At 46.9% G+C, this 15257-nt stretch overlaps 1 protein-coding gene across 6 annotated transcripts in view; it reads right to left on the bottom strand.

Moving 5' to 3' along the window:
* Positions 1-236: 236 nt before the first annotated feature.
* Positions 237-15257, bottom strand: part of Hr3 (nuclear hormone receptor 3 ROR-beta) — a 162156-nt gene continuing 147135 nt past the window's right edge. For all 6 annotated transcript variants that reach the window (XM_075693840.1, XM_075693841.1, XM_075693843.1 and 3 more), the window contains 3 exons: positions 13235-13342; positions 6405-6521; positions 237-3409 (listed from right to left, as the gene is read on the bottom strand). In XM_075693840.1, coding sequence (XP_075549955.1) covers positions 3150-3409; positions 6405-6521; positions 13235-13342 — 485 coding nt within the window. In that variant the 3' untranslated portion in view covers positions 237-3149. The remainder of the gene's footprint in view (positions 3410-6404; positions 6522-13234; positions 13343-15257) is intronic.

Genomic DNA, 15257 nt, shown 5'->3' with positions numbered 1-15257 from the left:
CGATATCGGTCTATTCCGCCACGGAAGCTCCCCAGCAAATTAGCACATGCGTGCGTGTTCGCGTGTAGCAGAGACGGCAGCACTTCGCAGCGAGCTACTTCACCGCAGCGCTCTCTTAACTGCGTCCGTCGCGCAGGAACTAAACCAATGTGGCGGCAACGTTTCCCTCCCGGCGACGGCGGGCGACAGCAGCAAGGCGTCGGCGAGAAGTGTGCGCGAGCGCCCGGCAACCCCCCCCCCCCCCCCTAGCACCGATCGCAGCGGCGTCCCTGAGCAGACGACCGAGAACAAATACGAGCACAACCTCCGGCTCTCCTGCGCGTTGTCAACAAGAAAGCAGACGAAACAGGTTTCGAGAACACAGGACAACGGCACTGGCGTAGAGGCTTTCGAAACAGGGCCCGCAGAAATACGGTTAGTGTATCGTCGCATGAAAAAAGAATAATAATATAATAATAATAATAATAATAATAATAATAATGGTAGTAATTACACATCTATGGAGATCGACCGGTCGCGAAGGTGCGCATTATGTACAAGGGGCAGCCCAGAACTCTTCGTGTTTCCTCTGTATATAATACGGGGTGTCGTGTAAGATATCACATTATTGCTTCTCTCGCTCTGCTTCTGTTCTTTCCTTTTTTTTTTTCTTCATTCTCTTTCTCTCCGTGTATGATTACCCGGGAGGCAGACTTATACGGCCTCCCAGCGACAAAAAAAAGAAGATAATACAAACAAAATTTCTTGGATGAGCCTCGCGACATGTCTACCTGGTAATGATTCGTTATGTACAGCGCTGGGTTTAGCTTCGTGATCTTTGCGTGTGTGTGTGCATGTATTTGCGTTTGTTTTCTGTGTTTCTGTATGTGCCCGAGCTTTTTTTTGACCTTCTATCGCGGAGTTAGCACGTGATTTTCTTGTTTTTACCTCTCTTACAGCGAGAACAAGAACTTGTAAAAACACGAATGGCTTAACAAGAAAACGCCCGACACCGAACAACGGCTGCGCGAAAGCGAGGGAACAGTGAAAGAAACAAGTTAAGAAAGAGGTCAGTAATCTCAACAACGCGCTGTAGGGACAACGCGTTGATCCGAAACCGCACCACCACGTGATTCTTTGTTCCCTCTCCGTCTGTGTCGCACGCTGCGCCTCAACCTCCGTAATTAAGAAAGCACCATCACCTGCGGGCTTGGCAACGACCAGCCGCTATTCCTCAACGGTTTTGCGCACGATAACCAACAACTGTCCACGTTGGCGAACACTACCACACTACGACCACGGTACGGCCTTTCTCTCGACACGCTCAGTCGACGTCACACCGTACACACTTTTAAGTTTTGCGATAGCTGCAAGTTGCACATGGGGGCGCCCCACAATCGACCAGAAAAATTGGTGGCAGTGTTGTCGATGTGGGAAGCTGCGAGTGGAAGTGAAACAAGATGGCGGCAATACGCGGTGCTCGAGCTGTGAACGTGATCCGATGGTTGACTCGGTCTGAGCTATGCTAGGATGACGTAATGGTAACGACGAAAAAGTACGCTGCCTTCGAAGGAGCCTCGGCTGGTTTTTGAGCGGGGCGTCTGCGTCAACGCTCGTCGTAAAGACAGAAAGAAATACGCTGACTACGCCAAGCGGACGAAAGAAGTTGCACGACTCTTGAAGGGAGAAAATGACGATTGTTCCTTGATAGAAGAAAGGATCCGAGCTTGAATACAATATTGACTAAGCAACCTCCATTCTCCTTGCTAACTCATATTGGTACAGGGGAGGTGTAAAACGAAAATTTATCCTGATTTATTTCTTTTGCGCACGCACAAGTTAAGCAGATAAAAGGACACCTAGTGTTGCATGATTTTCTACTAAATTTGAAAGAACCTATCATACAGCCAAACAGCACTGAGCACACCCCACCACTGTCAACTAAACAGGCTCAGATGTGCCAAAGACATGCGCAAAATCAAACAGGCCTGAACAATCAGGTGTAGTCTCAACAAAAGAGAAGGCCGACCGGAGTGCATGCAGGTTAGTGGTGCTTAAAGTACGACAGCAATTCATCCTGTAAATTCCCGACACTCACATCCAGCAGGCTTCAAATTTTGCATAAGATTTCTTCAAGCGAAATCAGTTACCTAAACATAAAAGCAACAGATAGAAACAACTTTTTCAGCCTGCGATCAACAAGGCAAACAGGGAAAAGGGGGGCTCCTGAGAACGATGTGTCTTCTCCGGTAGCTCCCTTATCAGCAGAGTCAAAACCAGCTTCCATAAGAATATCCCACAGCAGTCCAACGTTGCCTTTGCCCGCCGCGTAAGAAATGGCCGAAACAACGCTATACAACAGCTGTGGGCCACTGGCGTCATCAGGCAATTACCACTCACGAACCCAGCACAGCTGCCATCATGTAAGATTGTTGTTTCTCACATCACCACGGAGTTGGTGACCAGAGGCACACAACCACCGACAGTGCTGCACTAGCGCGCCATGCAACAGCGACGAGCTGGCGCCTGACGCCGCGTTGGATCAGCGTCGAATTTCTCGAAATGACGATTGAAAGTTAAGCAACACACAAAGAAAACGACAGCAACAAAGGAAACCGCTTTGGCTCTGCCAAAACGTCCCGGCGGAGCCAAAGCAGGTGTCGTTTGTTGGGACGCATGCCGGCAGCGTACAACATGTGAGGGTGCGGATGCAGGCGGCGTCACGCTGCTAAATGTTACGCCATGTGCGTCAAAGTCAGTGGGACATATCCAAAGTCTCTCCGAAGTCCACTAGGTCGGGGGTCGAAAGGCACACTGCATCCCGGAGACGCGTAGCAGCTACCGCGGGCACCGATTCCCAGCTAAAAAGCGAGCACGCTCGCTGGCGGGCTACCAGGCTGAAGGTTTCGAACCAAAAGTGCCCCGAACTGCTCCGGAGAAGACACGACCGTTTCCAGCGGGTTGCCCGACGTTCGCAGGGGGCAGCCCCGGCCGTCGTCTGGGCAAGCAGCCGGTGCTGCCCAGCACAGCCTTACAAGCTGGGCTTTCCCCGCAGCCACACGAGCTCCACAGCGAAGCGAGCACCAAGCGAGCGCTGCTGCGACGGCGGGGCGAGCGACGGCCGGTGACGGAGCGGCCTTCTGCAGCGCAGGGTGAACCGAGGGCGATGCTCAGATGTCGACGGAGAAGAGCTCCTTGTGGAGCGCGGGGAACTCGAGGTGGGGCACGGTGCGCCGGAACTTGGCCAGCGCGTCCATGTGCAGCAGGCTGACCTCGCGCAGGCTGGGCAGCTTGGCGAGCAGGCCGTCGAAGGCGCTCACGTCGCCCTTGTACGGCTGCTCGTGCGTCTTGCCCAGCTCGTAGCGCAGGGACTTGAGGATGGCCGCGTTCAACCGCTGGATCTCCGAGACGCCTTTCAGGCCCGGCCGGTCTGCGCCACGCGAAGCGAGGACAGAGAGCGTTAGAGCGAACCCCCTGCAACGCGCGGCCACCCGCGGTGTTGCTCTGTGCGGCCCGCACGGGCCGAAGCTGTGGCAACGCCGTGCGCTGGCGTGGTGCTCGCGCCGAGGACCACGGGTTATCTGCAGCAGAGCCGCGAGACGGTGCGCTTCCGACAATTCGCACTTGCGTTCTCCACCGTAAATGTGGATCACACGGTATCGCTGGACAGCAATAATGATTGCTCTAAGAACACACGTTGATCCGCTCATAACTCATAAGTAACTCATAAGTATTTGACTTAGACTACACGAAAATTTCAAGTGCATCAGGGGCACCGCGTTCATTACTGATGATTGGCAAAGCGAAAGAAAGGGGGACAAAAACACATTACCTTTATATATACGCAGCGCTTAAAGTCAGAATATCATTAATATTAATGAAAAGACTAGGTTAGGCACGCAAATCCTGCTTGCAGAGCTGGTTCATGCGCTTTGGAGGACAGTTTCTCCCGTACAAGTAGAATAAGCAAGCGCATAAATCGCAAAAAAATTTTACCTTCTTTTTAAATATTCGATTATGGCATATATTTATATTATGAACTTTATTTATTTATTTATTTATTTATTTATTTATTTATTTATTTATTTATTTAATTATTTATTTATATTGCAATCCCATCGAAATATTTTAGCAGGGCGGGAATTACTATCGGCAGTACTGCAAACGAAAAAGTTCTGACAGGTATACAATATTTAAAAACACAATCAAGAATAGAAGGAAAATACAAGTAGGAACACAGAATTGCACAAGCTTAAGTGTTACAAGTTATACAATACCCAACGCAATACAATATCTAACGCTTGAAAAATAAAATGCAGGAAAACCAGAAAATAATTCAGTGGATCGTTAGAGATACAACTATATTCAAAGAGATAATTGTAGGATATAGACAAATTCAGAACAATGTCAATGTTAATAGCGAAAAACGGCAAAATCTGAAGCTCAGTGAGCTGTTAGAGGCAAGTGGCAAACATTTCAGGAGATAGCTGTAGAACAACAGCATTAGTCAGACTGATAGTCCTCGGGGAAAAAAAAACGAATTTTTAAAATAATTATTGCGCGATTGAAAGGGTGCCTGAAAGGGTGTGGAAGACTGTGACGTTGCCTTGTGGCATAACCTGGAGAGAAAGACAATAGTCTGTTGAGGTCTATACTACAGTGTCTGTTAATTAATTGATTTGAGACGAGAAACTCTACTTCCCTCACTTACGGGCGAGAGATTTGCTCTCACTAGCAGTACACTTACAGTTGTTCGACGATAACAGTTATAGACAAAACGGGCAACCTTTTTTTGTATGCTTTCAATCTTGTTTATATTAGTCAACGTGAATGGATCCCAGATAACGACTGCGTAATCATTTATTGGTAGTAATGTGACTTTGTACCCCAGCAGGCCAACACTAGGAGTGGAGCGCTTGAGAGCCCACCTTATCTAGTGTTAGCACAGGCTACACCATAATCGATGTGGTTATTCCAGGAGAGATTATTAGTAATCTAGACCTTGGATACCTGTAGTGCGACACCTCACAGACAAAAAAGTACGGTTTGAATAATATCGGAACATAACAGACTCCTTTTTATGTGAAATGCGCATAAATACGGTTTTCTCATTGTTTTTAGGTGTCTGTCAAGTGTCAAACCAAGCGTTTACTTCTAAAATGCGGCGTTTAACGTTATCTGATCATTAGAAAGTTTTACCTCAGAATAAATAACACAGTCATCTGAATACAGTTATATGTTAACAGATATGTGACTGACAATGTCATTTATAAACGAAAGAAAAAAAAGCGGTCCAAGCACCGATCCCTGGGGGACGCCAGGTTCTACGAAAACTTTTTCAGAGCATTCATCCTTAAATTCAACAAAGGCTACCAGTCATTGAGGTAAGCTGAGATCCAATTAGTTAAGTGCGAGTTTTTAAGCATATTCTCTTATTTGAAAATTCATTTTTTGTGTGAGACCTTATCGAATGCTCTAAAATAATACATAAAAATTGCACCTGTCTGGACAACATTGTTAACTGCCAATGCAATATCGTGAACAGTCCCTACTAATTGTGTACAAGTCCAATAGTCTTTTCTGAATCCGTGTTGACACTCAGATAGTGCATTATGGGCAATTAAAAATTCAGTAATATGATTATGAATTACATGTTCGGGTATTTACAAACCGTTGAAGTTAGTGATACTGGCCCATAATTATTGATCTCATCTTTCTTCCCCTTTCTGTGTAGCAGTTTTACTCTGGCTCCTTCCCCCATAAAGGGTAGCAAACCATAGTTATGTCTGGTTAACCTCCTTGCCTTTCTATGCATGCTTTCTCTCCTCTCTGGCTGTCCTCCAGTAAGACGGCACTTGCCCTTCATGCAACGATTTGGAAAACAGAATGTGCAAGTATTTAGAAACAGCTTGAAGCCAATCGTACATTCGAGGGCAACTCCGTTTGATTTGACATTTTGATAGGGATGTGTGTTACGGGATATTGGTAATCAAATTTAACGTTCCATTCGATAAGTTCACATTCATAGGCACCATGCAAGTCCGCCCGATCAGTGTCTCCAAAGCCCTCGCTAGGTGCCAAATCATCACCATCATCATCGTCATCGTCGTCATAAAGTTTGCATTCCATCACATAAGGCATTTCTCTGCACATATCTCAGTCATTTATATCTCCTACTTTTAAATATAGGATAACCTTCCCGATGAAATTGTGACTATTTCTAGCGACTATGCCTTTCGCGAGACTGCATTTTATTCGACAAATGCGAGCCGTTTTGTTTATAGGAACTATTCCAGCTATTTTCACTCGCTGAGGTGCCCACTCGTCTCCGAAGGTTGAAAAAGGAGGCGTGCGCAGTGTCAGCACAGCCGCCGTCAGCGTGTTCCCACGAGCGCGCGCACGCGTGAAGTGCGGACGTCACTCACCCGGAGCCAGCAGCACGTAGGCCGAGTAGAGAGCCAGTTCCGTTTCCGTCAGCTTCATCTCGGCTATGCTCCGCACAAAGTTGAAGGCATTATTTACAAGCTTGATCTCTTGGGTTTCTGCGCATAACGAAAACATATTGGGTCATCACCAGCAGTTCACAACGGTTTCTCAGCAGAGGAACGACAAACAACGAGTTTCTTATTGCCACTTTAGAAAGGGCGTTTAAAGTGGGAAAGGAAAGCGGCCCCACATCACAGCGCAAGCACAGCAGTACAGGGACTCCGAGGAGACCCGGTGCCGACCTCGAGCAGAACGCTTTGCAGCTACAATGCGCTCTACGCAATACGCATAAACTTTGCCATACCAAGAAATTGCCCAACCTGTCATCTGCTTAAGCTTCACCGCAATGCACCAGCATAAATCGATTGGCAGCACTTTCAAGAATTGTGTTTAGAAATCGGCCGAATTTCAACAACGTTCATTTAGCAACGTCGAGAGAACAACATTGAGCAACCTTCTGATTATATGCACGTTTCCGGCAGTTACTAGTAGCTTTCCTGATGCGGAAAAAAAACGCACCTATAACAATGCATGGAAGTTACGACTAGGTGCCGTAAATGCAATTATTAAAGGAACCGAGTACCCTCTCAACGTTGCCAACTGAACGTTGTTGAGATTCATGCTATACATTCAAACACCATTGTTATAAAATGCTGCCTTTGAGTTACGTTGGAGGAGTTGGGTGAAGTTCGACAGATGGCCGATTGGGTAAGATCGAAAAATGTCCATGGTATATTAAAGTTTATGGCAAATGCGTAAAACGCATACAAAAACTTCAAAATTCTAATGTTAGCTGGATAGGTGTGTTCTTTGAACTAAAATATAGCGATGTTATCGCTTTGATGAACGCCCTTATAACTTGGTTTCTGCCGTTCTAAAATTCGTCCTCTGTGTGCTCTACTTGAAAGCAAGCAATAGTGCACAGCGGCACCGCGCAGACTGCGCACCAGTTGTTGTTTCCTTTCAAGTGGTTCTTTTCCTATAACCTGAGAATTATCTTGAGCACACGAAGCAGCCCCTTGTTGGCCCATAACTTTTAACATTTGGCAGTATGCACTTGGGAAAGTGGCGAGCAACAAGCCGCGACATGAGCCGCTGACCATGAGCTGACCAAGTCGGGAGTTCAAGACGACGATGCAATATTGAAAATCTGGTTGCCTGCGCACAAATGAGGTGCTCTATCGTGTCAACTGTCGTGCAACTTGAAAAAATAGTAAAAGACATGCAGTGAAACCGAACTTGTTTGCAGGATTCAGTTCCGGCGGGCCCAGCCGCCGGAACTGTGAGAAACTTTTGAACATAGTGAGAAAATGTCCATCTGTCGTCGAGGCTGCTGTGAACATGTCAGTCAAACATTGATGTGCTTCATGCAGCAGGGAAATTGCAAGCTGCTGTAAAACACAACGAAAAAATCGTTTGCTCTCGCTCCCGCAATGCCGTTACTTTCATCAAAAGCAGCTGGCCCAGCTAGCTGATCCTCGTGATCGCGAGAGCACTTTTAGTAATAAGTAATTGCAAATTTTTGAGTTATACAAATGAACTGTATCCAGGTACGAGATCTCAAAATGACAGGAAAAAAATTTGGGGGACCCTTAAGCTTCGCCTTTAAGAGTGGAACGCGATAGCATTCAAAGATCCCTGACTGCCTTTCACGCTTTCCGGCAACTGGAGCGTATGTAACCGTAACGTTTACCTGGAAACGCTTGCCCCGAACGCTATGCGCGAAGGCGAGCATGGTGGTGGAACCACGGCCTCTTGCGTGGGCCGCGATGCGGCGGAGGCGAGCGCCAGCTGGAGCCAACACAAAGAACCGGGCGCGCCGCTCCGTGGCCCCCCAGACACACGTCGCGCCGGCGCGCGGGAAATGGCGGACGGCGCAGCCGGTTTGTGTGCGAAGGTGTTTCGCATAACAGAATTATGTCTTCTCGTAAAGTCAAATTATAATCCGAGATCTATGATATCTGTAGGTTGCGCGCATGTCGTAGTTTACGATTTTTCTACGTATTTTAGGCTGAGAAATTCAATCAGTTTAGTCAATTTCTTGCATTATATCGATGGCCGTGCATATGGGGCCGGAAAATCTGTTTGCTCCTTAACTCGGTCGCCCCTGCGCCGCGTGGCTCCGAGATGGCGGCCGCCGCCGGGCGGCACGGCACAGTCGACTGTTGGCCGCGCTTGGCTTCCGGCGCGCTCGCGGAGATGAAAGCCGGGGAGCGATAACGTCACTCACTCTTAGCTTAATGAGTCGCGAAATGTTTTCTGCACGAGCTTCTTGAGATAATGTCCTTTAATAGCGGGGCCATTCTATGACTAGTTCAAAAAGTGTTTCAGGGCTCCCTTTAACAACGTTCAGCAAATTTTCAGCTCTGTGCGCTTTGTGCCCGTAATTATCAAATTGGTTCATTTAGGGTGATTATAACGGAGAAATTGGGACAAAGAGCCACGAAAGCTCCTACATCAATATAGACCTACTCAGTCTGCTAGTGCAGATGTACATTTAGTATTTTTGCCATCGATGATCTACACGTCCGCATGAAGAATATCCAGCGTTAAGTCCCTCGAAGAAGCATCGAAAGCTACCTCTAGGCGGAGTCACTGCGTTTGCATGCATAGAAAGCTTGCGCACGCGGCAAAAGATGCTCCGTCAACGAGGGCAGATAATTTCAGTAAACCCAAATATCAAGCGCTCTATCTATACATGTTTTAATCAAAGTACTTTCAGTGAACTATGAAAAGAACTATCGCGCTCGCTTTCTACATAGCGAAGTCATCGTTTGGGCTCGCGTACAACAATGAGATGTCACCGGCTATTACGCATTGTGAAGAAAATTGAATTGGATAGACATATTATTAAGAACTGACCGTAGACTAAAACGCAAATATTTCGTGGACATAGGCAAATTCGCTGCGTAAGCCGGTATATCCCACTAGCCCTTCCACTCACGCGACTAGCATCACGAGGTGCAGACAGCACAACTCTCCACGCAGGTTCGGTGAAAAAACTGCGGCTAGCGCCTCCTCGAAGGCTGCGTGGGAACAGAGTTCTTGTGTGCGTTTCGTTTGCAAAATCAAAAGCTTCTCTTCCTTAACAAGGTCTTTGCCTGACAACACCTGTCTCATTTTAGATGTAGGCCCCATGAACACTATTTTAGCAATGCTGTTTAAGCGATATGTGCAGTGGGGACTCTGCGCCTCAAATATGGACGAAGAAAGTTCTCATGGTGCAATATGGAGAGGATTTTCGTCAAATGTGCGGTAATTGGTGGCCAAAACTATAATTATGTAGCGTGTGCAACATAAACGTATTGTGGCACTCTGTAGGATGTTCATTAGTGTGCAATTTGGGAACTATCCAGCATATCAATGTGAAATTGGTAGAGATGTAGTGTGTATTTCGACACACGTACCAGACAAACTTAAGCGTCGTGCGTGTTTTCCGTACGCCGCAATAAATTACCAAATTTAGGCTAATCGGGAGTTCTGGTTTCATGTCACGGGACTAAAACCTTTGTTGCTTGAGAACTACTTGACGCATCGAAACGTCGTATGCGGTCCGAGGACATGCAGTCGAAATGTGTTGCAGTTGTACGAGGCATTTTTCCTGCAGACTGTTAAGAACGGCCAGCTGCAGTGCAAGTTTGCCACCCAGTTGCGACTGTGGAAGGAACATCTCGGGAGCATCGCCGCCAACCTCTAGCCACAGCGTGACTAAATCGACTTTGTGTCGGAGAACAAGACGCGCATCCCCCACTCTCCGTCGCTTCAGCTAGGATGCGTTCGATGAAACAGGCTTTGTGCCGAAACTGCCGCCAACCTCTAGCCCCATCGCCGTTGGGACGGAATGAGTTCGGCGGGCCAACTATTGTTTCCAAACTCCCAAACGCGGACCTGATCCGCTACGGGTGCGCTAAGTTGCCGCGGGAACGCCGTTTTGCGCTGCTTCCCACGCACCGGCCAAGACGCAAGACAACGCGCTACCCGGAACGGCTCCGAGTTCTACGGGGCCCTTCTGACGTCGGCTCCGGACCTTCGCACCTGTGTGTATGCGTGTGTGCGTGTAAACCGTGCCGCAGAGAGGCGGCTAGTTTGCGATGACTAAACGAACGTTCGCATCACCTTGTATCGGGAGAGGACCGAGTGTTTAAAAACCGCTGTTGTGAGGCTGCTCAGGACACCCTCTCTCAAGCAGTCATGTTAGACTGAAGTACTTTCTCAAGCAGTCATGTTAGACTGGTATAAATGCTGTAATTAAACCCATATTCCTCGTTCTCGATGAGAAGCAGTCCTTCCCTTCATCAACGTCCTCAGCGTGGATAAACTGGACGACGGCATGGGCCATCTACCTTTGAATTCATGCCCGACTCCAATCTTGACAACGGATCACGAGCGATGGGATTGAGCCCCCAATCCTGACACGACATGCTTCATTGCAATTTCGTAAGACATGTTGTTGGGGTAGTTGGCTTCTGATATAGAATAAAATTCGAAATGTGCCAGAAAGACAAGGGCAAGACAAATGACAGCACAAGACACAGAACAGCTCTTCTCAGTGGCGTAGTAGCGAGAAGGGGGGGGGGGTGCCAGTAGGGGGGGGGGAGGGGGAGTGTCATACATGTCTGAAGACCCACCTCTTTCCACCGGCTTGACTGGGCGTAAATGGTAAAGTATGCTCCGGTAACCAGCAGCCCCAACTCATGTACCCGATGTACCAGATGTGTAGTGTCGCAGAATAGTAGGCTGCAGCTTCATCAACATCTTCCGTAATGATTGAACGAATGTTCGGGCTTAAAAATTTAATTCGCTAAATGGTTTATGTGTCGTCAGAATGTATACGGTGCTTGACTTATCAGTTTTGTATCATGTGTATTATTTTTGGATGAGTTTCGCGGTGTTGAATAAAAACAGTCTCCTAGTCCTAGCTAACCGTCTTTTTATCATTTTGTTGTTGTGCGACTTCATGTCACAAATACAGTGTGTTGTTTCAGCTGCACGGAATTTTATAAAAAGGTGAATGTTGTGAGGTTATTTTCCGATATTCTATCAGGTTATGTGTCTTTGTGACCTCTAGGAGCTCGGTATCGTGCAAATTATCGCAGATAATTAATAAGGATACCTTAAATTACTGCTTAATTGGCAATTACAGAGGAGACATTGCAATTCGGGAATTGAGGACCCAAAGTCATATTGCTAACTCAACAAAAACTTCTCTAAAAAAAGTCGTCTTGAGTGCTACAGCCTGCAGTACTACGGCACTGCGAGCGACCCACTATAGCAGTACCGAGAGAAATATGAAATAGCGCACCAGTGACGTCGGTATCTCCACCCTCTCTATTGCCAGTGCAGACCAACAATAGCGCAAGCTTCCCGCTGGCACGGGTTTCATCGCCCCCCCCCCTCTCTCTCTCTCTCTCTCTCTCTCTCTTCTGATTTTTTTTTTAATGGTGAAGCCAGGAATCGACGCGAAGCGTACTCTATCCGTTCCCAATCTTGTGGCGGTACCACAGCTCGGATAATGACGCTTCTCAATAGAAGCAAATAAACAAAAAGGCTTTACTGATCAGAATGAAGAGACCTCGTAATTGTCATGGCATTGACGCCCGCGCAACAGGGAACCAGGTGGCGTTTTCTAATAGGGCGGGGAGATCGGCGTCACTGACACGCTGTTTAATTTTCGTTTGGGTTCAGGGCTGCCCACATCCTAAATACTGCACGACGTAGTACCTACCGCGATTTTTGTAAAGTTGTTGGTAAACATATGACAGTCAGACTTCAATTTTGCAAATGCAATATTGCCTCTAAAATCGCTAATTAAAACTGTATTAAAATATTTTTTACTCGTGAGACATATTTTCCACGGTGCTCCATCTGTATTGGCTGCAAAGCCTTACGGTCTGAAAGCAGATGTGCAAATGTGCTTATCACAAGTTATAACTGCAGCAGCCTGTGTTATCTGATGCAGAAAATAAAACAGCCTGTATACCTGCTACATTCGCGATCTCAGGGAACGAAAGTGAAGGGAGGGGGGGGCGGCACACAATCGCGATATCCAAGGGGGCTTAGTCGGTGCTGAAACATCACCCTCCCCCCCCCCCCCGCTCCCCGGAAATTTTCGATATCCTCGCCTTCTTGACTACACCTACCTGGGTGGGGAGAGGGGGGTGACGGAATACCTATGGGCACCGGATGCCAGAGGACCTAGCTAAGTCACTGGCTGTTTTCTGTCTTGTCCATGTTTTTAGCGAGTTTATAATTTTAGTTAAATTGTTTTTATAGACCAACGAGACACCCCGCGGCAGACTATCCCTGACAAAATTCATCGTAAATAAACTAACTCTTTTTAACAAGAATCCCATGAAAAAGGCGTCTGATGGAGACTCACTCAAGCACCCACCAGCGGCAGCCATCGCTGCAATTCAAGATAGCTGTAGAAACTCCCTACAATTGACTAAACGTACTTCCTGTTAAATTCTTCTTCGAATTTAGCTATTACCTTAGCGCAAAGGAGAATATTAGAGTGAGTTTCTCTCGTGTTGCTGACCAAATTTCTCGCGCGCAGTCTTTTGCATGCTTAAAGTTTCATTTCATCCTGAATTGTTGCGCCCACACTGTTTAATGTGCATCACATAGAGCCGTCTGATTCTAAAGTTTTCCTCAAACTATTCCTTAACGCTAGCGTATTTCGAGGTTTGAGACGAAGAAATGCGACCGCTAGGACTGTCGCTCTCCCGGCTACACGTGCACCAACATAAAAGCATGGAAAGATCCTCACCTTGCGTGATGAAAGCGTCCATCGGAAGCAGACTGTCGTTGTAGAGCACCGATCCCGTCGCCACGTCGAAGTACCTGCTCATCCTCAGTATGCACAACTCAAAACTCCCTGCAACAAAGACAGCGGTAACGGCTGTTAGCTATCACCGACACAAACTACATCAACTATGATCTCACTGTAGAAGTTACAGTGTATGGGCTGCTCATCTTTCACGTTCCTTCCTCTCCTTCTCTTCGATCCCTCCGAGTTCGCGTAAGGGCTGCGACGGTGCAGAGCCTCAGACCGAAAACAGGACAACTTGGAACGTAAAGCGCGCTTCACCTCAAGCAACGCGCGCGCGCGGAGAAGCACCGCTGAAGCGTTAGGGGAAAGTACGAACGTAGAGTTTCATACAACATTTTTCCAGCGGGAAATGCGCGGCAACTGTCCTTCGGTGCTGCCGCTATTGTGGCGCTCGCACGAGGTGCGGTCTTAAGACGTGTACGGTGCGCTTAACTCGCCGTTCGCTCATGGCGTCATCGAGATTAACTCGCCATCGAGCTCATAAAGCGGGAAATACAAATTCCGCTTCTCAAATCTGCCGTTCAGCTTCTTTCTGAGCAGCTCTCAAGGCAATCAACAGTAGGTAGATCGAGACTCAATTACTCACGGTGACTCAAAGTATACACCAGATGAGGACACACTCTCAGCCTTCGTAAATTTCACAAGAAATTTCTTCATAACTTCAATCCATGCTCAAAGTGAAAGGTTTTGTTGCGTTGAATGAGTGTTGTGAGACGATGAGATAATAACTTAAACTCAAGAAATGTTGAACTTAGACAAATTGAACCTACAGGAAGTCACACACGGTGGTCACTGTCAAAGAGTTTCTCTCATCTGTCACGTTTTGTAGTGTGCATAAAATAATAAACTTATATTTCTAATTAAGGAGCGCCGGCGCACTTCTTGCAATTCCCGCAGAGGCTGAAGGATTGCAAGGCAGGACTCAGGATTCTAGTGATATTTGTATGAAGCTCTACTAATACGAGTGTATTTGAACAAGTTAGTTATAATGCCCAGCCACGTTTATAGAGAGAAATGAAGGAAGGAAATTAGCGCAGCAGAGGTAAAAGAAACGCCCGCCAACAAGAAATAAACTGAGCCCTAGAAGTGTCAGTCAAAGTAAAGGCTCATACAAAACAGTCGTGCACATGCCAACAGAGAACAACACAGTGTATACTGGTTTACCAAAGCTACAGCATTTCACAGCATGATGCTCTGATTACGAAATAGAAATTTAAACAGTAGCCGTTATCGTACGAGTGACGAGGTGCATGCAACAATACATTGCACTAGTGCACATATTACATATTGGCTTACACATAACTATATACTTGTTCACAAGCGGGGCAGTTGCTTACATTCTGGCACGTTGGTTCAACAACTAAAGACTGGCTGAGAAATCGTATCAACAGTTTTGGAACAAGTAAGTACTAACAAAACAAAATCAAGGTCGCTGACGAAGCCAGAATTGGTTTCTGACGTTTCTTTGCGTCGTCACGTGCTACGCATATAGGCTGACGACGACCACAGTCTGTTGCGTTGTGAACAAGGAACCCCTGCGGGTTCCGAAACGTCAGCAAGTAATCTTGACTTCATCAGTGACCGTAATTTGATTTTATTAACAAGCTACCTGGCCAGACAAGCTTTCATCGAACCCTCGATTATGTACTAATTTCGGTATTTATAATGCGCTGTAAACACAAAAACCTCCGCCGTTGGCACTCGATTTGAGTGCTACAAGATTGCATTGTTAGCAAATCTGCTGTTATTTAGAATACAAAAGATTGTTATATATTCAGTTCAGCAAGGACAGTCTCGCAAAAAAAGTACTGCTCATGTTTGTCGCGGCTTAGTTGGCTACAACGTTGCGTGCAGGTGTGAATCACACTAATCTCGCATGCTGCCATCCTTGCGTACTAGGACACACAAGCGTTAATGCAAGAAAAGTATCAAGAGTTATCACTTGCCTCTGAGTAAATAA

The sequence above is a fragment of the Dermacentor variabilis genome, chromosome 5 (assembly GCF_050947875.1).
Source record: "Dermacentor variabilis isolate Ectoservices chromosome 5, ASM5094787v1, whole genome shotgun sequence".
In the NCBI taxonomy this organism is placed as follows: Eukaryota; Metazoa; Arthropoda; class Arachnida; order Ixodida; family Ixodidae; genus Dermacentor; species Dermacentor variabilis.
Note: the sequence above shows the minus strand (reverse complement) of the source record. Positions and strands in the feature narration are given on the sequence as shown.